Source organism: Fistularia commersonii, chromosome 6 (genome assembly GCF_037954325.1).
Source record: "Fistularia commersonii isolate RoL2024-O1a breed Wild chromosome 6, RoL_Fcom_v1.0, whole genome shotgun sequence".
Classification (NCBI taxonomy): Eukaryota; Metazoa; Chordata; class Actinopteri; order Syngnathiformes; family Fistulariidae; genus Fistularia; species Fistularia commersonii.
In genome coordinates this window covers 7,751,926-7,776,702 of record NC_141289.1, presented here as the reverse complement: position 1 = coordinate 7,776,702, position 24,777 = coordinate 7,751,926, and the positions used below count along the sequence as shown (strand labels likewise).

The following is a 24,777-nucleotide window of genomic DNA, read 5'->3' as shown; positions in this document are numbered from 1 at the left end:
AAAAAGAGGTTTCAATGACAGGAAGCGACTAGGCGGCGGCGGCTCTGGCGAGCAGGCCCTTACCTTAGTTTGCCCTGACAGTGTTCGCAGCGGAAACAGTTTTTATGGAAGTTTTGTTTGTCTGCAATCAATGACTCCATGGGGTAGACCCTCTTCCGACACGCCCTGCACAGTTCGGACTCTGGAACTCGAGTTTTCTGCACAAAAACAAACAAGAAACGTTAGCATAATAAATCACTTTGATCACATGCCGACCTTTAACAAGCAGACCGGCGCCTCTTTCACTTTCACTGTTTGTTCCGGCACTATTTTATTTAGTGCATAATTAGTTAGCACTTGGCAGCAAAGTCTGCGGCTGCGAGTCCGATTTACATAATGTTGCCTTACTTCGCTCAGCAAAGAGGGTTTATTTCTTGTGTTCGGTCCGATGCAAAATAACAAGGACGAGTTTCTATTAAAGGTTGCGGAGGCTTGGGCGTGTGCAAAGGGGGTCAGGGCTGGAATACATCTAAAATGATCAGTATTAACAGATTATATTTCAACTCCTTTTCATTGCAAGGGAAATGAGGACTTCAACTGCTGATTTTGCGAGACAGAGAACACTTGTATGTTTCTATAGAACGTGTGAACGAGAGAATGAATGGCCTTTTGTCTCTATATGTGACCCCGTGATCCAGGATGAACCCCGCGTCTCGCCAAAGACAGCTTGGATAGGCTCCAGCACCGTAACAACCCTGAATGCAGGATTAGCGGTATGGATATGAAATGAATGAATAATTTATATTAATGTAATAATATCTATCTATGTGTGTGTGAGGGGGATGGGGATTGTTTAAACTAAAGAAGTGCGTCAGCATGTCTTGTATCAATTCAGATTGAGTCTGGTTAGAAATGTTTGCTTGAGGGATCGGGAGAGATTTTCTTTTCATTTTACGTTTTCAGATTCATCACAAATATTGTTCCTCTTGCCGGCGGCACTGCAGACACATCTCTGCTGCGGTGCAATAAAAACCCCAAACATGAGAAATATTAGTTCAATATGTTAGCGTCATTGTCAGCCTTGCACATCAAAAGCACGAATAAACAGTGGCGAATATTAAAATGTGTGAATCTCCCTAAATGACGAGCTGCCAGCGAACGTCACCACACATAAATAACACCGGGGAACCGACATCAACGCATCCTTTTTTTTTTTTTTTTTTTCCACAAAGTGCAGTCAGTGCCTTCACACCTCACACACAGAGCATGCTAAACACACCGTCAAGCCTGTTTAGTATCCTCATGCCGCAGAGCTGGGTTTACCCATCAGGACAGTCTCCTGTTGATGCGTCACAGTCTGTGACGTCCTCTGCTCAGTGACACTGAAACCCAGGTTCTGGAAGACTCCTTGGTTCTCGGCCCACGACTGCTGAAAGTTTCTCAGCAGGTCCTCGGCGGCGGCGGCGGTTTCCGGCGCGACGGTGACCGTCGGAACTCGCCCTCTCACCACGTCGGCGTAGGACGGAGGATTGCCTCGAGTCAGGGAGCTCCCAGAATGCGTCTCGCTCCTGCTTTCGCTCGTCACGTTTCCGAAATCGTCGATGGAGCAGAATTGCTCGGTGACCGACGTCGCTTCGGTGTGAACCAGCGGCTCGGAGTGGACCGAGACGGGCTCTCTTCGTTCGATTTGCTCTCTCAGCTCTCTGGCGGCCTGAGAACCGTGCTCTCCGGTCTCAAACACGTCCTTTATGGCTTTGACGTTGAACGTGGAGATGTCCTCTGCTCTCAGGGTTTGGGGTTCGGCCTCTAGATCCTCGGTGTCGCTCCCCAGCCTCTCTGCAATGACGACGGGTTCTTTCCTTGTGTAGACCTTTGGTTGGGGCGATTCAAATCTATTCACCAGCTTGGACAAGTCCACTTTTGGGAGGTCCTCCTTCAGAAGGTCTACAGACACAGCAACTTCCTCAGTGTCAGGCCCCAGACGCTCCGGGATGTCGATGGGATCCTTCCGACTGTAGGTCTTGTTCACCTCGGCCTTCTGCGCGTCCTCAAAGAAGGACTTCTTGTCCCTGACGGTCGTCATGGAGTCCACCATTTCTGCAACATCCACCAGGCCTTGCTCACTTCTTTCTGTGGGAGTCTCCCTGTCCCCGAAAGGGTACGACTGCTCCTTGTCCCCAGCGAGGGGCGGAGGAGTCGTCAGCTTCGGGGTGGTGTCCCTCAGTTTTATCAGCTTCTCCGAACGGCTCAATGTGGGCGACGGCGTAGCCCTGCTGTCGGCGGGACTGGCCACGTAAGACTTACGAGGAGGAGGCGGCGGAGTCCCCATGGACGCGTATGGCGGAGGAGACGGGGTCACTCTGAGAGGCGAGTCTATCTTCCTCGATTCTATACTGATGAAGGTGGGCGAAGGGGTGCGAATGCTCGCCAGCGGGGAACGTACCCTCTGATCGGCTGATTCGCCGAGCTCCCGATGCTTCTTGGTCTCTTGCAGACACCTCTTCTCTTCCACCACCTTTCTCTCAGTTTTGGATGAGCCAATGCTGACTTTTGAGGTCTTCGCAGTTGCTCCGTCGATCACTTTCTTCTCTGGCTTCGGGGGCACTGGCGGCGGAGCTGGCAGCTCCTCTTTCTGCTCCCTTTTCTCCTCTTCCGCTGCCTCCAAGAAGAGTAGCTTAGCTTGACAAATATTCCTCACGTACCCCATCATCTCTTTCAACTTCTTCTTGCTTTGCTGTTTGGCAATTTCGCACAGATTCCTCTTCTCGTCCGAGCCAATCACCCAGTCAGCGAGATCGCCTATAATCGTCCTGACAGCGTTCGAGTCTATTTTGCTCGGCGTGCCCTCGAGCTCTTTTATTTGAACGAGCAGCTTCTGGATGACATTACATTTTTCCAAATCAGAGACTTCTTCAGAACGGACTTTGTCGGAACGGGTCCCTCCAGCCGTCTCTTTCGCGGACGCATCCTTGGGCTCCTCTTTTAACTTACTGGCCTTTATCTGCATCTTAGTTGCTTCTGCCGCTTGCTGCTGCTTCACGTGCTGTTTCTGCACGTGGACGGTCTCCTGCTTCTGGAGGCTCTGGCGCACGACGCTTTCGGTCACAACCACCTCCTTGTGCCTTTGAACGTGCTCTGCCTTCACGCACTGCTGAATGTGGGATACGTGGCCTTGTCCTTGAGGAGCCGCCGCAGATGTCTCGGCTTCTATAGGCATTAAAACTGTAACTGCCGGTGACAGTTGTACTTTGTTCTCGCTCCTCAGCACATTCTTTCCTTTCTTTATTTGAAGCTGCACTTCGGCTTCCTTCGCAGGAGGGATCACCTGACTTTGCTTCTCCGTTAGAGTCACGTCTGCCGTCCCCTCGGTTCTGGCTGACGTCTGCTCGCTCCTTTCCTGCTTCACTTTGACTTCGCTCCTTTGCGACACGCTACTCTTCTCTTGCCGCGTGTGCATCGTGCTTTTCATCGCCTCTTTTTGTCCCGGGGTGTCACATTTCCCCTCTTTTTTCTCCGTCGGCATCTTGAATGTTTTCACCTTGAAACTCGGAGCTACCTTTGGAATTTTAGTGGGCTGAGAGGGAGGCATTTTCCCCTCTTGTGTCTGAGACGCATTAATATTCTTCACATCTTCGGCTTTCGGTACGACTGGCGCCTGGCTTTGAGGATTTACATTTTCCTGGACAGCACTCTGTGTGGCAGTGATAGACCTGGAACTGGATTTCCTAATAAACTGCCGCTGCTCCGTGACTGAAGAAGTGACGGCATTAGAGCATGACTGGACTTCACTATTCGTAGCCTCATGATGGGATTTGATAACGGATGAGGCCTGACTCTTCGGTTCAGGGGCGATTTGAATCCTCGTAATTACATCGGCGGATGAAAGCGCTTTTTCCGAGAAGCTCTTGTGAGGTACATTTTCTTTATCTGTGGAAATGTTTGAATATCCAGTAGATGATTTCTTATTTATGACCGCGATCACAGGTTTGCTCGTGGGCGTCTTCGTGGTCTTCTTTGTCAACGTGGCGTCCTGCGCCGATATTTCCTCACGGGGAGCCTTTTTCACTTCTTCTGCGATGGCTTTTGTCGACTCCAAGGCCACCGTCGTCTCAGACTCCTGCTGCACGGAGGGCTGAGGACTGGGAATAGAGGGGGGCTCTTGTAAATTCAGCGGCGGAGAAGTGGGAGTTGTGACGTTGCTCCTCTCCGTTTCATCTTTCTCCATCCTCTGCTGCCGGTATTTTTCCTCAGCGAGCATGAGGGGGGTTTTGAATTTGCGAGCGTACGGCCTTGGCTTCGGCGCCGCCGTGGCTTCGGGGGTCGGAGGTAATTTAACGGGGGGAACAAACACTCTTTTTTGCCGTTGCGAGCTTTCCTTTGGCCCGGTCGGGACCCTTGGTATTTTGGAGTCGGCCGCCGCGCTCGTTTCCGATTTCACTCGAATTTTGGTTTCAATCTGCCGCGCCGTTTCCTCCTTACTCTCGCGGACGCTGGCTTCCTGGCTCCTGGTCGCCGATGTTTCTTGGTCGGGGGCGACCTGAGGTGGAGGAGGCGGAGGCGGAGGCGGAGGCGGAGGCGGAGCGGGTGCGGGAGTCGGCGACTTTTTCCGCCACTTTGGTTTGATCTGCGTCAGTCTCGGCGGTTCCGGCTGCACCGGCACTTTGAACAAAGGCTTGCCGGTGGGTCTCGCCGGCTTTGCGGCAGGGGACTGCCGGGGTACGACGTAAAGCTCCTGCTGCGAAGGGGGCGGAGGGAGAAAATCTTGGCTAGATAAAGAGTCCGGCGGAAGGGGAGGCGGAGGAGGGAAGAATTCCGGCTCAGACTTAACGCATTCGACAGGAGGCGGCGGCGGAAGTGGCAGGTCGCTGTCCTGCCTCATGATGGATGGGTCGGATGTTGGACCCTCCAGGACGGGAGACGGCGGAGGCGGGAGGGAGAGCTCGGACTCCGAGGGCGGAGGTGGCGATGAGGGGGGCGGAGGGGGTAAGTGGATTTGCGGCTTCCCCTTATTAACCGCCCCCTTCACTTTCACGTCAAGATTACGACAATCGCTCTTCACGTTTTTGACGGTCTGCGCCTGGGCGAGCGCCGTCCCCTCCGCTCGCCTCTGAGACGTGGACGCTTGCTCCGATGCCGTCGCGCTCTGCTCGTGCACAACCGTTCGCTGGGTGACTGTGGTCTGCACCTGTTTCGTTGTCTTGGTCTCACACGTTTGCCTGCTTGAAATATTCGTCCGAGACGCATTTTGCACCTCCTTCACCGCGACCACGTCGGCTGCTTTCTTCTCCGTTTGGTCGTAATTAGCCGTTTGTTTATTCTTTTCCATGATAGACGGGCGAGGAGGTTGCATCTTTGGTGGAGGGGAAGCTCTCTCTTTCTGCTCCTTCGTGCTCATATGTCGAGACGTCTCGGTGGTATTGTCTGTTTTGCCTACAGTCACGGATTCCTCCTGGGTTATTACCTGTGTTTTCACCGATTTACTCTGGCTGTGCCTCTGTGTGTGCTTCTGTGACTCACCGCTCTGGGAGAGGTTCTTCACGGTGGGGGTGGCATCGGCGTGCGTTACACTCTCGCTCTTAGCTTCTTGTAAGCATTCACGCGCCACTTGATTTACGGCTAATGGATTTTTCACGGCTACTTTCGCTTTCTTGGAAGAATACATCCGTTTAGGATTTGAATACTGCTTCCTCTGCATCAGGCTCTTTATTGCCCCTTGAACGTCCCCCTTCACGACTTCCTCCTTCTCCACCTGCGTCGCCTCCGGCCCATCGTACAGGGATTTTATTGACGTCTTCACGTCTCCCTCGACGCTCCCCCTCCGCTGTGATCTCGGGGAAGTCGTGGGCTCCAGGAAGACCCGCATGGTGGCTCTGACGTCACCTTGTTCGCTCACTTGATGCTGATAGACCTTCTTGTCGCCGGACGCTTCGTGTAAACTCTGCATGGCGGTATGGATGTCCCCTTTGACGATCTCCTCCTTTTCCACCCCCTTAACGGTTTGCTTCGCTTCCTCCAGGGACTTCAGGGTCCCCTTGATATCGCCCGCCACTAAATCCTCGACAGTCGCCTCCGCCTTTGTGCTCGAGGATTTCTCCAGCGACTCGAGAGCCCCTCTTATGTCTCCCCTGATGATTTCTGGCTTTTCTACTTCTCTGGCTTGATGTTGAGCTTCCTCCAGATACTTCAAAGTAGCGGGTATGTCGCCTTTCACCACCTCCTCCTTCTCTATTACCACTTTCTGATTGACGGCCTGTGTCAGTAAATCCAAAGCGGCATTCAGGTTGCCTTTTACGATGTCCTCTTTCTGGAGGTTTCGGTAGGTCAGAGAAGGTTCGGCCATAAAGACCTTAACAATGTTATTCACATCACCGGGCAGTATGTCATCCTCCGCCACTGTGCGACCGATCTCCTGCTGGTTCCTCCGAAGCAAGATCTTGGTTTCCTCGATGTCCCCGCCGATTATATGCTCCTTCGTCACCGTCTCCGGAGCTTCGTCCGGTTCGTACTGGAGCTGCCTCAAGTAATCCAGCGCGCCGGACTCGATGCACGTGCTGTAGAAGCTGACGTTTCCCCTTTCGGTGTCCTCTATCTTTATCTTCTTGGAGTCTTCCGTCTCCGAGTTGGACAGCAGACGAAGGAGCGTTTTACTAACGTTGCCCTGAACGATGTCCTCCTTTTCCGTGCTGGCCCTCTCCCCTTTGTTTAACAGGGAGTAGATTGTCATTCTCACGTCTCCCTTCTCATCCTCCTGAATCAAAATGCCACGCTTGCAGGAACCCTCATTCTTCAGCAGGCTGTTTATGGCTTCTTGAATGTCACCGCGGATAATTTCCTCTTTCTCCACATTGATTCCCTTTTCTTGATTAAGCAGCTGCTCCACCGTTGTGCTGATGTGTCCCCGCTCCTCTTTGTCGATGATTATCCCCCTTTCTGTGGTTTCCCTGCGATTCAGAAGATTCATCATGATATTGCTCAGATCCCCCCGGATCACCTCTTCCTTCTGGATCTCCGGGGCTTCCTGGTTCATCAGCTTATACTTGGCCATGCGGACGTCGCCGATCTCGTCCGCCTCGATCAGTATGCCCTGCGAGTCCACCATCTTCTGACAGTAGAGCTCCTGGAGAGTCTCTTTGATGCTTTTCCCGATGATTTCCGTCTTTTCCACGCTGCTCTCGTTGAATTCGTGGAAAGGCGTCGATTCAAATAGCCACGTGGTCGATTTCACGTCCCCCTGAGGGATTTCCTCCTTGGCGACCGCGACCTCCGTGCCGTCGGTCTCCCTGATACTGTCGAGCGGTTGCTTCTCGAAGAGCCACACGGACCTTTTGACGTCGCCTTTCGTCACTTCCTCTTTGGTCACCCGCTCCATGCCGTCGTACTCGGCGCCCTCGCTGTGGATCTCGTCGATCGCGCGCGTCTCGAACATCCAGGTGGCAGATCTGACGTCCCCCTTCTGGATCTCGCTCACGCTTACAGTCCTGATGTATTTCTGAGAAGATTCATCCGCCTCGAACCTCTGCTTGTTCGTCTTCACGTCCCCGCCTCGGATGTCCTCGACTGTTTTCGACCTTATCTTTATCTCCTCCGAAATCTCGTCCAGAGGCTGCGTTTCGAACCTCCATCTGGCGGAGCTCACGTCGCCCTTGTTGACGCCTTCCTCGGTCACGGCTTTTATAACATAGACCTCCTCTGAATCTCTGATAGAATCCAATGGTTTCGTCTCAAAGAGCCAGCGGGCGCCCACCACGTCTCCTCTCAGGACTTCTTCCTTGGTGACGGTGGTAACCTCGTGGTAATGCCCTTCTTTGTCGCGGATCGCGTACAGCGGCTGGGTTTCAAACATCATGGTGTAATTCTTCACATCCCCTCTCTCTGTGTCGTCTCTGAAGATACCGGTGAGCTTTGAGATATCCGTCTCGGCCGTCTGCTCTTTAATTTGATCCAGAGAGTACGTCTCGAAAATAAAGCGGCCTTTGTCGACATCGCCTCCCCGGACGTCGGTGACGGTACGGGTTTCCTTTACCTCGTTGGCTTCGTCCCTGATGGCGTCGATCGGCTGGTTCTCGAACATCCAAGTGCAGTTGCCCACGTTGCCCCGCTGGATATCTTCGGCCTGCCGCATCTTCAGCCTCTGCATCATTTCTTCGGAGGTGGAGCTCATTATGTCCGAAGAGCGATTCTCGAAGATGTACTTCTTCCTGGAGACGTCGCCCGACTCGATGTCGATTTCCGTGACCGTTCGGAAAGTGCCTTTGCTCTCGCCCGTGATGTTTTCCAGATTCTCCGTCTCGAAGAGGAAGCGGGCCAGGCGCACATCTTTCCCCCGGATGTCGTCTTGCTTCACCGTGCACGTTTTCAAAATGGTCTCGGTTTCGGACTCGGTGTGGTCGCGGATGTTGTCGAGGGTCTGGGTCTCGAAGAGCCACGTGCACGTTTTGACGTCGCCTTTTTGCACCTCCTCGACGTCGGCCTCGCTCTTTTCCACCTTTTCGTACAGCGCGTCCATTGGCTGCGTCTCAAACAGCCACCTGCACGTCTTCACGTCCCCTTTCTCGATTTCGGCGCCGTCCCGAGTTTGGGTTTCTTCGCTCTCCGAACGACTGAAAGATCTGATGGCGTCGAGCCGCTGGGTTTCGAACAGCCACTTGGCGGTTTTGACATCCCCGGACTCGATTTCCTGTTTGGAGATGCCTTTTATGATCTGAAACTTGTCGATGCTTTCGTCGAATTCGTCGATGGGACGCGTTTCAAACATCCACCTGCAGCTGCGCACGTCTCCCTTCACGATTTCCTCCCGCCTCACGGTCTTGACTTCGTGGTAGTGGCCGGAGCTATCTTGCATGGCGTACATAGGCGAGGATTCAAAGAGATCTCTGTTCGATCTGACGGACCCGCTTGTGACGCCCTCCACCTGAATCCTCGTCGTGCCATCGCATTTGCTTAAATCCATCGTTTCAAACTTTTCCTTGTAATTGGTCACATCTACATTGTCAAGATCCTCGACATTCACGGTCCTCGTAATCTCCTTCTTCTCTTCCCGTATGCTTTCCAGCGGCTGGCTTTCAAAGATCCACTTCTGATGCCTCACGTCACCCTTCTCTTCCTCAGACGCCACAGTTTTCTGAAGCTTCCCCACTTCAGGGAGCTCTTTCAGATCTTCCATCGGAACGGTTTCAAACAGATGTCTCGCAGACCGAACGTCTCCGCCCATAATCACCTCGGCGTCTGACGGCCTGGCGTTGGCGTTGTCTTTCAGAGAATCCATCGGCTGAGTTTCAAAGACCAGACAGTGCCTTCGCACATCAGTGCCGATTATTTCTTCCTTCTGCTTCCGTGAGCTCTCCCACTCTTCATCCTTGATGGTGTCGAGGGACTTGGTCTCAAAAAGCCATCTGCCTTTATTGACGCCTCCTTGTACGTTATCCTCCATGGAGATACCACATATGAGCTTGACGTTGGCCAGGTCTTTGTTGATCGTGTCCAAAGGCTGGGTTTCGAACATCCAGCGCGAGGTCTTCACGTCTCCCTTCTCGGTCTCTTCTCTGCGGATGGTGGTGATCTCCAGCATCTCCCCCGAATCCCCTCTGATCACGCACATGGGCAGTGTCTCGAACATACGAGTCGTGGTCTTCACGTCCCCCTTCACCTCCTCCAGCTCCGACTTCAAGCTGAGGAAGTGACTCTCCTCGATGGTCTCCGTTTTGCCCAGGGAATCCAGATGCTGGGTCTCGAACAGATACCTCGCGGTTTTTACGTCGCCTCCCGTGATCTCCCGCCTGACGCCGCCTCCGTCCTGCTCGTCCTCCTGGTAGATCTTGTTGAGGTAATCGAGCGGCTGCGTCTCGAAAAGCCACGTGGCCGTGCGGACGTCCCCCCTCGCCAGATCGGCCAGTTTCTGCGACTCCTCGGTGGAATCGCGAATCTCCGACCCGAGGGTGTCCATGGGCTGGGTCTCGAACATCCAAGCCGTGTATCTCACATCCTTCCCGGCTATGATTTCCTGCTGAGCGATGTTCTTCACCTCCTCCTCCTCATCCGGGGTGTCGTCCTTGATTTCGTCAAGCGGCTTGTTCTCGAACATCCAGCGCATGGACTGCACTTCCCCTCTGAGAATCTCTTCCCACTCCACGGACTCCCGGTCCGGACTGGAGCTCCTGCTGTTGGCGTCGTTCTCGAACATGTAGCGCGCCTGCTGAACCTCGCCCATCATCTCCTCACTTTGGAAACGCTTCTTGTCTTCTTCCGTGAGCTGACTCAAGAAGTCCTCTTCCAGGTTCTTGCGCACTTCGGGGTGAATGTGCTTGTAGAGACGCTTCAGCTCGGCAATGCTCTTGTGCTTAAAGTACTGCTCTTTGTCCACAGTGCTCTTGTGTTGGGTGGCTAGCGCGTGAGGGGTGGCGCCGTACTCTGGGACCTCCTGTGGCGGCGGGGGAGGAAAATCGACCTCGAGAGTCGCCGAGGAGGACGCGTTCGAGGCAGCGGCGGTCTGAACGGCGGAGGAGCCCTCGTTGCCTGTCGTCGCCGATGTTTTGGACGACTGGTTTACAGATGTCCACTGAAACTGGCTGAAATCCACATCAACCTGTGGTTCACAAGCGAGTGTGAAAAGACGGACAGAGAAGCGCGGCTTTTTTTGGGGGGGATTTTACAAGGAAAAACAGAAATCCTTAAGGAGCCACAAGGGAAATGAGATGTTTGTACAAACAAGAAAATAAGCTTTTTTTTTTTTTTCCGAAACCTAAAAAGGAACACAAACCTAATTTGGATGCAAATGAAACAAAAAAATACATAAAACATCTCTATTTTGCCAGCGTGGTCCTCATGGATACGCGCGTTCAAAATTACAAACAATTTCCTTCAGATGACTTTGCGAAGCGGCTCTTTATACCTTATTAAAAGTAAGCAAACGAAAAATGCATTTCAATAAACACGCGACATCGTTACCTTGATTTCCTTCGCCGGCGCCGCTTCCTCGATGGTCTTTTCATAATGCTGCTTCAAAGCGTGAGTGGAGACCTTTGGTAGGTCTTCTCCTCCAACGATCATAACTGAATTAGAGACAAGACGACTCATTAAGCCATCTGCACCGGGAGAGCTCGGGAGGAATGGAAGAAGCATAAATCATTTCATTATGCAAAAAAAAAAAAAAAGTTTTCATTTTGTGAAACCATGCAGCAGTGACTGCCCAATTTCCACTTTCCAATATTTTAACGGATTAGATTTACGTCCTCGTCCCGAACGGGGAATCAGCTGCACGCCGATGTCGTCTCATAGCTTATTCCTTATTCGCCCGCTACCATCATTAATACGCAGGACACAAGCAGGAATGTGCAAACCTGTTTCGTTACAGTGACCATGACTGCTGGCCACGTTGCTATGGTGGACGGTTTGATCCCGGATCACCTGCAAAAGAGATAATGGCAAACCGTGAAAAATGCCGGCTCCGGCTGAAGTTCGTTTAGCGAAATAAAAGGCTTGTAATGAGGTTAACATAACTGGGCTGAACATAACATAATTGGGCTAAACCGAAAAAGTCAGTTGGGGGATTCCATTCAAACAGCAACGGTGACTACCTCTTTTTGATTGTAGGAGATGGCGGTGGGGGCCACCTCGCGGACGCTGCTTCTCACCGTCACCTCCGACGAGCTGGACATCTCCTATATGAAAAAACAGTTGGAATGATTAAGAAAAAAAAAAAAAATCCAAATCCCTCTGTGAAACACATACAAACACAAAATATGGTTTTATCACCCCTGTATGTATATATATATATATGTATATATACATATATATATATATATGTATATATATATATATATATACATACACACACACACACACACACACACACACACACATATATATATATATATATTTAAAAGCATCATAAACCACCCCTGCGGTTGGTTATGGATGTTTTATTCATTATGGCACTGCTTCCCGGGGAACAACCACATTTTAAATTCTGCTAAAAAAGAAAGAATTCCGGTATGGGGATGGGAATAGGGTAAGAGTGCCCGAACAAAACGACATCAGCAATTTTTCCCGGTGAGATTAATGCAATTTAAAGGAGATGAAAGAGAAATTTCGGTATTTCAGGTTGTATCCTCCACCGTTAACATGAAAGACACACGCGAAATGGAATTACTGGCAAAACCACTTCGTCAGGGTAATAACATCTCTCTAGATGCGCGACCGGTTATGAAACAGACCTGGGATATTAGTGTTACAGCTGGAACTCCAACGGAGGGAAGCCAGAAGTTGATCAAACAGACTTCGACATTTCGCCTCAGCGCTAAAATTTAGCATTCAGCAAGATCCCGGTATGCTCGGCGGATCCACTCGGCTTCCAGGGAATGAACGGTGAGTGGGGGATTTGACCTGACTTGGCTTGGATGCCGTTACAACAAATTGCTATCCAAGGTCTTTTTGGGGTAACCGTGACGACAAAAAGTTAACTGTTGTTTAAAAATAGGGCTTGTGCGTGTGTTTGTGTGTGTTACATCATCAAATATAGCTTCCAAGGTTTGTCAAGTGGTAAATGAAGGTGGAAAAACACATCTATTCTCAAATTAGTGACAAACTGTTGGACGGGTACGCAAAACGGTTCGCACTTGTAGAGCGTCGTCCACACTTTGTGGTGTCAAAGCGCTTTTCGATGGATTTCGTTCACCCAATCCCCAACAGAGCTGCAATGAGAGGACCTAACCGGGACACGACAAGCACCCGGGGATGGGAACCATTAAGGCTTCCATCGGGAGCAAGTGGGGCAGTTCCGTGTCTTGCTAAAGGATCCTCTGACATGCAGGCAGGAAGAACCGGGAATGTCGGACCGACAACCTTCCAATCGGAGAGGTGCCACCCGAGGCTACCGTTGAGATTTCATTGGAACATAAAAATGACAAACGTTGGTTGAAAGAGCTTAGTGTCCACAAAAAGCGACATGCGCCTGAAATAAAGCTCACATTGTTATATACACTGCTCAAAAAAATAAAGGGAACACTTAAAAAACACATCCTAGATCTAAATGAATGAAATATTCTCATGAAATACTTTGCTCTTTACACAGTTGAATGTGCTGACAACAAAATCACACAAAAATGATCAATGGAAATCAATTGCAACAACCCATGGAGGTCTGGATTAGGAATCACACTCAAAATTAAAGTGTAAAAACAAACTCCAGGCTGATCCAACTTTGATGTAATGTCCTTAAAACAAGTCAAAATGAATCTGTGTTGCTTCCTGAGTGGACACTATGATTTCACAGAAGTGTGATTGACTTGGAGTTACATTGTGTTGTTCAAGTGTTCCCTTTATTTTTTTGAGCAGTATATTATACAATAGCAACTGCAAGTTATTTGATAATGAGACAGATTTTGAAGTTTTTTCCCTACCCTCGCATTCATTGCTTTTATGACAAGATAAAATCCCCGTCTACCGGTTCAGTCTTCAACTTGAAAAGCAATGGCAGAGCTGCGACATTGCCGTCGAAGCTCGGACGAAAAAACAGCGGATTCGGGATTCTCACCTGGACGGATCTCTGCTGGAAGTGGTACTGGGCGGAGGTGGACACAGAGGAGGTCGCGGAGGAGGAAAACTCCTGGCTCTCGAACTGCTTCTTCACACTGGCCAGGCCACCAGGCAGCGAGCAGGCCTCCGACTCATCCATCATCTGCCGGCGGAAAGAATACGAAGACGATGTTAATACTAAGTTGAGCACAATAGCATTAAGTTAATGCTTTTATAGGCGCCGCTGGGGCTTGTTGATATTGCTGGGATCCTTTGCAGGCTTCAGAGAGGAGAAGAAAACTGAGATAATCCCAGGACACACTGGATAAATGTCATATCTCTGAGATGCACCTGTCGGAATCAAAACCAAGTTAATTGTCCTTTTCCTGTGCTTATGTAAGCGGGAAAACTTGAGAAATACAAAAGGCAAGATAGGGAATGTCTAACTTTAATGCCGTTCATTTTTCATCCCATCTTTGAGGAAACGTCAGGAGAAGATAAAGCCTTTCAGGTTTAGGCACCACAATGGAGCATAAAAGCTTTTCAGTATGTATCATTGAGCTTCAGAAGGAATTATGACCTAAAAAGAAAATAGAAAACACCACGACCTTTTACCCACTTCTTCTAAGAAGAAGAAGAAGAAGAAGAAGCAGAAGAAGAAGTCTCTGAATATCATCAGAATGGGAAATGCACTCCTCGCCCAGCGGAGGTCGGGCCGAGAACACTCGCTTGCCATTTGAACGTGTAATATCCTTTTGGGATTGTCAATTACTTTCCAAATAAAACATTAATGTAGAGGGTTTTTCTCCTGCTGCATATAGCTTCCCTGAAAACTGCAATATACGTGAAGCTCCCGGAGCCACGTCCCGCATGTGTGTCTGCGTGAATGTGGCCGTCTCGGTTTTCTAATGCAAATGGGGGGTGGGAAAATGCAATTCCCCAGTTATTGAAGCAAAGCTCGGGTTCTCCGTCGAGCTCCTTTATCGATATGACACTCCGGCGTACGACGGCACCGCGGACATCGCGCAAAATCAATAGCTGTCATCTGAAGTGAGGTGTGTTAAAAAATGGAGGACGCCGCCGACGACCGCGTCTCTTATCTCCGTCTTTTCATTTTCAAATCTTGGGTTTGGCCGTTGTGGAAAGAGAAAAAAAAAGAAGAAGAGGAAACCGTAACCGCAGGCGTTTTTATACCTCTAATGTGTTTCGATAATTACATTTTACGGCGGCCAATGAAAGAAGCCCCGGAAACGTTGCTTCGGTAGAGATGAATGTTTTGACATTTGGAAAAGGGCTGATTTGTTTCCATCCTGTTCGCCTCAGATTAGAACTCCTATCATAAGGACTCCATTATGTGCCAGGAATCTACATGCAGTTCTAAATCTAATTTATTCCGGGCGTCGAGTTAAACCGATAGCTAAATCTGTGATTTGGGACAGGGAGCGTATTAGCTTTTTTTTTTCCTCTATTCAACATATTATTAAATAACCCTAACAATGCATATATTAATCGAGGACTTTCTGTCTAAGTGCAGAAATCCAAGAGGGAACCTTCTGGCTGTGAGGCGGAAATCCTGGGCGCAAACACCTCACAGGAGGAGCATCTTCAACTTTACTTTCAACAACCACAACAGAGCAGTTCTTCATATGTTCATATGTTCATATGTTCAAACTGACATATGAAGACATTGGACGCCCTTCGTGGGCAACTGGGATAGAAGGATGTCGATGCCACCGACGCATGTGTGAGGATCTCTGTCAGCAGATCTGAGCTTGGCGATATTTCGTTTAGGCCGCTTTTTCGACCCCTTTAATATGAAGATAAATATTAGGGTTAATGAGTTTGTCCAAGATGAAATACGTTTTACCTTCGCTATTAAGCTATAACTCCGACTTGTATGTTACATGAGCACCTACATACAAACGTTCTCAAGCAGGGGTTGGCAAACTACGGCCCGCGGGCCACATCCGGCCCGTTGGTAGTTTTAATCCGGCCCGCCAAAAATTGGTACTTGGTGTGAATGATTGAATGATTAGATCAATGAATGTGGGAGCTAAGACAGGAGATTATTTCATTTTTGGAGCCACTTGAGAATTTTCCTGAGCTGATATAGCCTTTTGATATAGCCTTTATTGCGGACATACTGACACTCATGAATAACCTGATGTGAAGCTACGAGGGAAAAACTGGTTTGTGCATGAAATGCAAGATAACGTCAGAGCCTTCAAAATCAAGATTGTTTTATTTTCAAAGCAAATGTCAGTCTGATATGTACTGTTAACAAATGTGTTTTTTTTTATATGCATCCTATCCTGTGGTGACCCGGCCCGTCTGTCAAATTTTAAGTCAATGCGGCCCCTGAGCCAAAAAGTTTGCCCACCCTGGTCTAGAGGCTTGACCACCTCTGGTTACCAGACCAGTTCGGGGCCTTCGGTTTCACAGTAGGGTGAGGAATCAGATTACAAAGCGCTAAATTAAGGAATGTTTGGCGCTAAATCACGCAGATCGTTAAAATGTGTGTGCTCCCTGTCGTCGTCGACTCCAAAAATGTCCTATATTATATGAGAAGGCATCAATGTCTTCTTCTAAACATCACTGAGCGGGAGCAGAGGGGTTGAATCCATGGACGAACCACTTCCACGTATGAAATGGAATTCTCTTGAGCTCCAATAGTGGGTCAAAAGGGCATGTTTTAGAAAGAGAGGGACCGACGATTGTCTAGATCTGAAATGCGCCTTTACACGTTAAATCCAATAAGAAAAGAGGGGGTTTATTTATGAGGCCCGAGTTTCACTTTGTCAGCGAGCCTGCTGTCCTTCTGCTCCGTCACGACTTGGCAGGGCCGTTATTTACTCTGGCCACCCCTTCAGGACGGTCCCGGCCCGAAAATAAGTGGAAATCAAACCTGAAAATAGAACACGGAGGGATGAATATTTCATGCTTTGCGTGCGGACTGCTTCCACGTGGCTTTTTCGAGTTACTTCTAGCGAGCCGGGCCTTTCTGAGGCCTAGAACTTGATATACAAGAGGCATATTCTCCCATTGAATCAAATAATGGGAGGAGAAACACAGGTTTTTTTTGTCCGATCCCAATTAATTTCTCGTCCCTGAGCGCCGAAATTAAGCTTCAGGATAAAGACGTTTAATCACTGTGACTGGTTATCGATGGGGAGGAAAAAAAAAAAAAAAACAGAGGCTGCCGGATGGATTACACCCCTGCTATCTTTGAGCGCCTTGTCACTTGTGCAAGGATGTGCAGACGACAGCTGCCAAAAAGGTAGCCAGGAAAAACAAAATTCTACCCCCCTGCAGTTTTTTTGCCTGGCAGCTTGTCTAACACCCTGCACATACACACATATGCAGCTGTCGGCGGGCAACGCATGAGCCCTAACACCAACTATTAGCCGAGGTTGCCGTGCAGCCCGGCCGGGAATTACAGAAGCAAGGTGGGATAAGATGATCCTGAGAGTCTTGTTGGCATTGGCTGGCAACCGTATCTGGCTCAGCCATTTCTGTTATTTGGCCGTCATGAAAGGAACGCGCAGCAATTATTTGTGCAACGGTTGCTATTTTAAGGATAATTATGCGTTGTTAGAGAAAAAAAAAAATGGCAAGCCCATCGAGGCGGTGCTACGTGGTAATTTTAGCACCGTCTGAAAGGCACCGCATTATTTTAACAACTCCCATCGACAGTGGAATGGGGGCGTAGGAGACCCTCGGCGACTGAGTTGCTATGCAGACCCGTGACCAGCGGAGAATCTGCGGAGGAGCGAGCAATTACTTTGCGTACTTTATCTCGAGTTCCGCCTCTTTGCTGTTTTTTTCCCCCCAAATCATTAGGGTGCGGCGCGGCCGACGCTTAAAGGCTCCAGATGGTGTTAGGTTATTAAGTCCGAGAATAGAAGATAGGTAAATGAGAGGCATTGAACCATTAATATCAATTCATCCATTCATTCATCATCGGTACCACTTATCCTGCACTAAAGGTCACAGGGTAGCCTATCCCAGCTGATATTGGGTAAGAGGAAGAGTTCACCCTGGATCGATCTTGGGGCCAAAAATAAACATAAAACCATTCACCATGTCATCCACACATCATAAAACGACATACAAGCATCCACTCCTTCGTTCATACGTCACATAGACATGCAACAATTCCACCTCACATTCACATGTCTGGATAAACTATAAACTGCAGTGAACCTCCTGTGAGAGGAACCCAGGGAATGCTGAGGAACGCAACGCACAGGCAGGAAGAACATGGAGACTCCACGTAAAAAAGGCCCCTTGTGGGAATCCAACCAGGGACCTTCTCGCTGTGAGGCGGAAGTGATAATTGAATTAAAACAGGATTATCATTATTAAACTGCAGCCCCACTCTGCATTTTTCAGGCTTTCCGTTTCATCTGAAATCTGACCAGGCTGCCTGCAGAGGTCATGTCAGCTAATGCAACCTTGGAGCAACAAGGGTCTAGCGGTACAAGTAATCAATCGCTTTTCTGCGATCGATCGACAATCCTTTGCATCTTACGCACGCGGTTCCAGTTTCCGTCCGGTTTCGACTGAACGGTTTCCTGAATTCAAATTAGCTTTGTGAAGTTCTCAAGAGGCGAATGCCCTGAGCTTGATTACGTTTCAGACGCCCAAACAATAACGGATCAGATATCAATAACAGCGCAGAAGATAAATTGATGACAGAGGCAGGGATAAAAATAGCCGTCGAACAGAGCAGCAGCTGCTCTCAGCTAATCTCAGGGAGGCAACACACTCTATGACACCGCTTTTGTTTATTCCCCCTCAGCGCGGCTGCAATATATTAATATGCAAACAACCTTAAAACAACCTTAAGCGTGCGTTCCCTCTGGGATTTTTCGAACGGACTCAGTTTCTCTGGATGCGTGGAGGTCAGCGGAGAAGCGAAATACCGCATTTTCAACACACCAGTGACAGATTTATCACGTTTTGCGAACTCATCAATGACCCATCGATGATTTTATGACAAGTGTATCCTCTGACAGCTCCGGCCCTGCAGCAGGAAAGCCGACTACTAACACCACTAATACTGATAACACTCTTATTCATCCAATTATTCATTCATTATCTATACTGCTTATCGTGCACTCAGGGTTGCCAGGGGGGCTGGAGACGATCCCAGCTGTCCTTGAGCGAGAGGCAGGGTTCACCGTGGATCAATCTCAGGCCACATATAGCGACATACAACCATTCACTCACTCATTCATAGGTCATGTAGAGGCAAACTGCAATTTTCATATCATAGAGACATACGACAATTCGCCCTCTCGTGTCACATAGTAAAAACCAACTATTCAAATATACAGCAATTCATTCTGTCATCTATACATCATATAGAGACATGCAACTATTCACTCTCTCATTCACACGTCTAGAAAGGCGACCTGTGGGAAACCAACCAGGGGCCTTCTAATAATAATGATAATAACGCTAATAATAATCAGACACATTTGTCACAAGAAGTGTATCATAAGCCTTGTTCGATCTGTGCCAAATGTTGCTTTTAGGTGAAACATCAGGCTTCTTGGAATCCCTGTCATTGCTGCAGATCACTTCAGATGTTTAATGAGGACAGAGCATTTTCTGTTGAAACTGAGAGAACGTAATGGCCTCGGCTGAAGTGCTCACAACTTTGAATTATTGGCTTTATACAGCGCATGCGGCACCACTGACCATTTTTTTTTATTTTTTGTAGATGTAACCCTGGAACACCCAGCCACGCTTTTGTGTTTCTAAGGAAGTGACAAATAAGGTGTGATGGTCTGCTGACATGCTGAGCTGTAGCATTTTTTTTGTTTTCTTTTCACCACGGATGCAATTAAAACAATTAGTGGATCTCTGTGCTTCCCTTCTGTCCGCTGACAGGAAGTGCTTGGCTGCATGTAACAATACGTTTATTTCCACATTAGCAGCTTTAGTACCGTAAGAACTTTTTGTAGTTCCTTGAACGCAGAAACAAGCTATCTCAGCTCCTACTCGGAGGCAGGGTCTTATTAGCGGTTCCACAAGAACTCATAACACACACCCACAAACAAATACTTCTTGCAGCGCCATTTTCACAAAAAATATCCTGGTCACTGGTCAGATGTTTTCTTGGGACGAAATGGACAGAAGGCAACAAAGACGTCCAAACTCTCCAGGCCAGAGGGGTTTCCAGTGTTACATGTTGGCTCAAATTACGTGGGGAGTTAGCAAATAGCTACAAGATAAAAAAAGATAAAAACACTCCAACTCATCTGATAGTCCATGGTTATCATTCCATGAACGTTGTGGCAGTTATCACTTCCATGTTGTCCGTGTCGTCTCCCTCTTCGGTGGTTTGTTTTGGAGAGAGGAGTGTCCCTCACTGCCTGTGGGAATGCTAAGCTAAAAGGTTCCTCCTGGAGGAGGCTTCTTCCTGAAACCGAGTTTGACCCCGGAACAGAGTAAAATCTTTGAATCCAACATCTGCTTCGATCAGAAATCAAAAAATTAAAAATGTACGATTTGCTTGATTGGAAAACATGCATTCTTTTTAAGTGGCGCACTTTGGGGGTTTCAATGGAAAGCTATTATCTGAGAAGTAACCGTCTGTCAGAATGAAGTTCAGCAAAACTGGCAGATGGAGTGTCCAGGGGTTGAGCGGCGGCACAGATCCAGGCTCCGGTTTGTGGAATCGGGCCGATTTGCGTTATTTATGTCAGGCAGATTTCCCGTGGTGCCCAGCTGGGACGGTATCTCACGGACTCACATTCACCCTCCGGAGGTTGTGGCTTCCTGTCCCAAATTCGGGACCTCGTGAAACACGGCGAAATAAACTCGCATAAGCCCACGGGCTGGACAGTTTCCAGTAACGGCCATTTCATTCTCCGGGGCGTGGGGGCGCGGGGGGATTAAATGACTAAAATTTGGTTATGAATATTAGAAATGCCAATCATACATGATCAATTTACCACTTTAATGAAAACATGACTCGGTCGATATATCACTGTCCGCGGCTCTTGGCTGTCTGCGTTTCCTCCCCGCCATCTGTCACGTCCGTGTGGAAGTATCATCTTACCGCTGCAGAGGAGGAAGCGCCGCTCTCTCTGCTGGACACAGCAGCCTGATACATGGCCAGACGTTCCTTCACCGACACCGGCTCGGCTTCCTGTTCGGCAGCGGCGGCCCTGTTCCCCTGGTTAGCCCCGCCCTCTGAAGCGTCCGACTTGGGTCTTCCTGCGATGTCTGCAGCAACACAAACAAACACACACACACACACACACACACACACAGCATAAAGACATGACCGTATGAAAATAAATAGCCCATGCTGACATGGTGTGTTTTCAAAGTTGCGTTGTTCTCCTGGCGGTGTATCGCCAGGAAGTGACTTTTTATTGTCGATGCTGTTTCATGTCAGGACGACTTTTGTTGTATTTTTAATGCTAAACTATCGCGTCGTCCCATTTTCAAACACAACATCCTTGCAATTCATTCATTTGTCATATACGCCACGTCATATTCTGCACGAGGGGACACTGTGGTGCAGGGGCCGGCTCTCATTGGGCGAGAAGCGGGGTTCACCCTGCAGCAAAACAGTCAATCACAGGGCCACATATAGAGGCATACAGTCATTCACTCTCTCATCCAAATGCCATAAAGAGATAAATAACCATTCATCCCCTCATTGACACATAATGTAGAGCAGACGTGGGCATTTTACGGCCACATCGCCCCGTTTTGCTTTTTTATCCGGCCCGCCAAATTATGTACTTTGACTATTTTAATAAATATTTTCAATCAATATTGAATTTAGAAACCCCTTATTTTTTTCCCTTTGTTTCATTTTGTATGGATGATTACATGCAAAATAATGTCGGTAAATTTATATGATCATTTATGATTTCAAAGTTGTAATGAAATACCAAATAAAAAATAAAATTCCAATTATCATTTTGCCCCCCCCCCCCCGCACGGAACATAGTAAAATCTATGAATGCAGCATCTGCTTAGGTCAGAAATCAAAAAATTATTGTTGGCCTGCGCATAAAAATTATATAAGAAATGTGGCCAAAATAAACGCCCACCCCTGATGTAGAGACAAGTAAGCGTTCACTTGTTCATTCACATGGCATATAGAAACATACAACCATTAACCCTCACATTCACCCATTTCAACAATTTAGAGTTTCCAGTGAATCCTGTATGTTTTGGTTGTGGGAGGAACTCAAAGAACCCCCGGCAGTCACGGGGAGATCATGGAGACTCCCCACAGAAAGGTTCCCAATATTGGATACCTTCTTGCTGCTGCGCGACAGCCCCATGGTTGACATTTCCGCCTTGCAGCGAGAGGGTCTAACAATTCGCCGCTTTCAAAACATCAATGTCGGCTCTCAAATTGAAGTGCCAGTCTTCTTTCTTTGAAACGGGCTCTTTATTGTCATCCCAGATGTAGCCTTGTTGAAGATGGTTTCCATCTGGCTGTTTCAAGCACCCTGACGTCACGCTACACAATAACGCCGTATTCTCACAAACACGTGGATCAGAAGTTCGCATGATCTCTCCTCGCTCGAGAAGAAAACTCCTGTCACTCTGACGCTAATGGGTCTCATTTTTTAATTAAGATAAGTGCTCAGTTATAGACAATAAGGATATTCCCAGAGGCGAACAATCCGTAATAAATGTTGACACAGAGCGAAGGCGGAACGCTCATACATCACCGAAAGCCGGTTTGCGACTCTTCGTCCCCGCGGACGACCAATTAGAAATGACCATTGATTCTACATTTGACTTTTCTGCGCTACAAAGCATCATTAGGCAACAGAGAAATCTGCTTTGGCTCGGCGCACACCCACGCCGGACCTTTCAGCTGCTGGTGCGTTCTCTATCTCTGGGCGACTGCATCGTGGGATGAAAGAGGACCCCGCATAGAAATTATTTTTGCTCGTTATTTGTTCACCTCGGGACACTCCGGAGTTGCCTTTCACGGGATTATTACAAAATTTACAGCGCACCTATGTTGATATGTTGGGAACTTTCCCATTTTTAAGATTGCTTTGATACTGAATTTGAATCTGTGTCGGCTCTGCAAGCTTTTATATCATCACTTCTTCAATCCACACCAAAGAAATACTGTAAATGCGTCCGCCTCGATTGGCCGTGGCTACATCCTGGCAGCGTAGCAATCGCAGAATTTTGACATTTGACATTTTGACAGGGTTACTGGCGCCAGAAAGTTTGCAAGTGTGCTGGAGAGTAAATCTGAGTATTCATGTTGGTGGTAAGGAAATTTGAGGGGAGACTATACAGAATCTTGTCTCGTCGCGCGCGTGATTTTCGCTCAAAGACGATAACCTTCAGCGGGGAGCCAAAACTCTTGAATGCAAATAAAATGTGTGAAGTTACGTCTCCATGGTGATGTAGAACTCTGCGGAACAGGGACAGATTTAGCGCCTGGCATCGGGCGTACGCCTTTCTTGTTTGGCTGCCGGGTTGAAAATCCCCCTCGAGCCACTTACGCGTGCCCCCATGCACAAAAACCCGAAGTTTCGATCGAAGTATCAAGGTATTAAAACAAAATGATTCAAGCCGCAAGTCATCAATCCGCTGTGAAAGCCCAATAACACACCGTGCGTATGAATCGATCACGGTGGAGCTCATGCAGGCAGGATCGGTAGATCCGCTCATGGGAAGAAGGTCAGACAAAGTGATCAATGGAGGGGGTTTTCTATTTGTTTGTTTTCGTGAACAGCGTCTCGCATCGAATCTGGAGGCTAAAATAAGGTTTGTGTTTTTTGATAAAGAAGCGGATGTCAACAAATCATATTTTCCAAGCAAACATCTTTGAAGACAACAAGATCAATATTCTCATTTGATTATTACAAGGGCTTTTATTTTAATTATACTTTATTTTGGACAGCGGAACATTTCGAGTCACAGTGGGATATATTTTGCTGACAAAGCGATAGCACGATGTGTGAGGCTATGCCGTTAGACGGGATATTTAAATACAAGAAGTCGAAACGGAAACACTGTTCTTTGGACTTCATGATGAAGGGTCTGCACGCTCCTTCGCCCCCCGTTACCATGTTCAGGTTAGCATTTAGGTCACTTCTGGTAATTTTATACTGGTTTGAGGTTGGTAATCTTAGGGTTGTACGAGCACGAAGGTCAGTAACATTAGCTTTATTCGAGCACGCAGGTCAGTAATCTTAGCTTTGTACGAGGGCACGCCATTAATGTCGGCTTTGAACGAGCACTTGGGTCGGCGTCGTTAGCTTTGTATGAGCATACAGGTCAGTAATGTAAGTTTAGTGTGATCACACAGGTCAGCTTGTAAGCCATGCACATTCACATAGGTTGGTAACCTTAGCTTTATACAAGCAGTTGGGTCTGTAATTTTAGTTTCATGCAAGCACGCAGGCTAGTAACGTTAACTTAGCATGAGCACACAGCTCAATGATGCTAGCTTCGTATGAGCGCACGGATCGGTTACGTTAGCTTCGCCGCAGGAAATAGCTGCATGCTAATGCGAGGGAGCACCGTGTCACCAGCCAACACTCAATCATGTGTCAGAGCTCGGATTCAGAAACAAGTTGTCAAAGTCAACGTCGGATAAATGAACCAATCCGCTGGCAAGATGGAACTCTCAAGATTTGAGGGTGACACGAAGCTCGCCCCTAATTACTAATGATGTTGCAAAATTGTCAAAAAAACTAATGTTTTTTAAACCAGTGATGGAAAGTATGATGGGACTGGTGGTGTTTGGTGTCTGCCAGGGACACAGAAGAGTCTGCAGTAAACTTTGCATCTATTTGTTTTGTTTTTGGACACTTTAGCTTTAAAAATGACAATACCTGGAGGGGTTCTCATGCTTAGCGGCTGTAGAGCAAAATAACATCATGATGTGAAGGACAACATGGAGAAGTTATCAGCTGGTTTGGATGTTTGAAAGAGTTGCCTTCCTCGCAGATGGAAATTGAGCTGATGCATAAACGGGAGCGGGCCATGAAGGGAAATTGCCTCTTTTTTGCCCAATTAGCTATTCTAACCCCAAAATGATCTGATGGTTCTGACCTTTTGAGGGGATAAAAACCCTGCGCTAGCAAGAGCTATCAGAGTTTATTAGCAGGATTGCGCCATCACATTTCGTCTAACCTTCTCTGTTGGAGTTAAACTCGTCCGCAGAGGAGGAATGCCAAACGCGGAACTGGGACATAGCGGTGGTCGCTAAAAATACGTAAGTGATACGGTTCCTGTTGGAGGTTGGTAACTTCTAACACTCTGTGATGG

The 24,777-nt window shown here is 48.2% G+C and overlaps 1 protein-coding gene across 3 annotated transcripts in view; it reads right to left on the bottom strand.

Annotated features, from left to right (window-relative positions):
• xirp2a (xin actin binding repeat containing 2a) overlaps window positions 1-24,777 on the bottom strand; it is a 63,006-nt gene that overhangs the window by 1,770 nt on the left and 36,459 nt on the right. For all 3 annotated transcript variants that reach the window (XM_086147920.1, XM_086147921.1, XM_086147922.1), the window contains 7 exons: window positions 20,564-20,730; window positions 13,511-13,654; window positions 11,553-11,636; window positions 11,316-11,382; window positions 10,924-11,027; window positions 1,303-10,561; window positions 64-197 (listed from right to left, as the gene is read on the bottom strand). In XM_086147920.1, coding sequence (XP_086004046.1) covers window positions 103-197; window positions 1,303-10,561; window positions 10,924-11,027; window positions 11,316-11,382; window positions 11,553-11,636; window positions 13,511-13,654; window positions 20,564-20,730 — 9,920 coding nt within the window. In that variant the 3' untranslated portion in view covers window positions 64-102. The remainder of the gene's footprint in view (window positions 1-63; window positions 198-1,302; window positions 10,562-10,923; window positions 11,028-11,315; window positions 11,383-11,552; window positions 11,637-13,510; window positions 13,655-20,563; window positions 20,731-24,777) is intronic.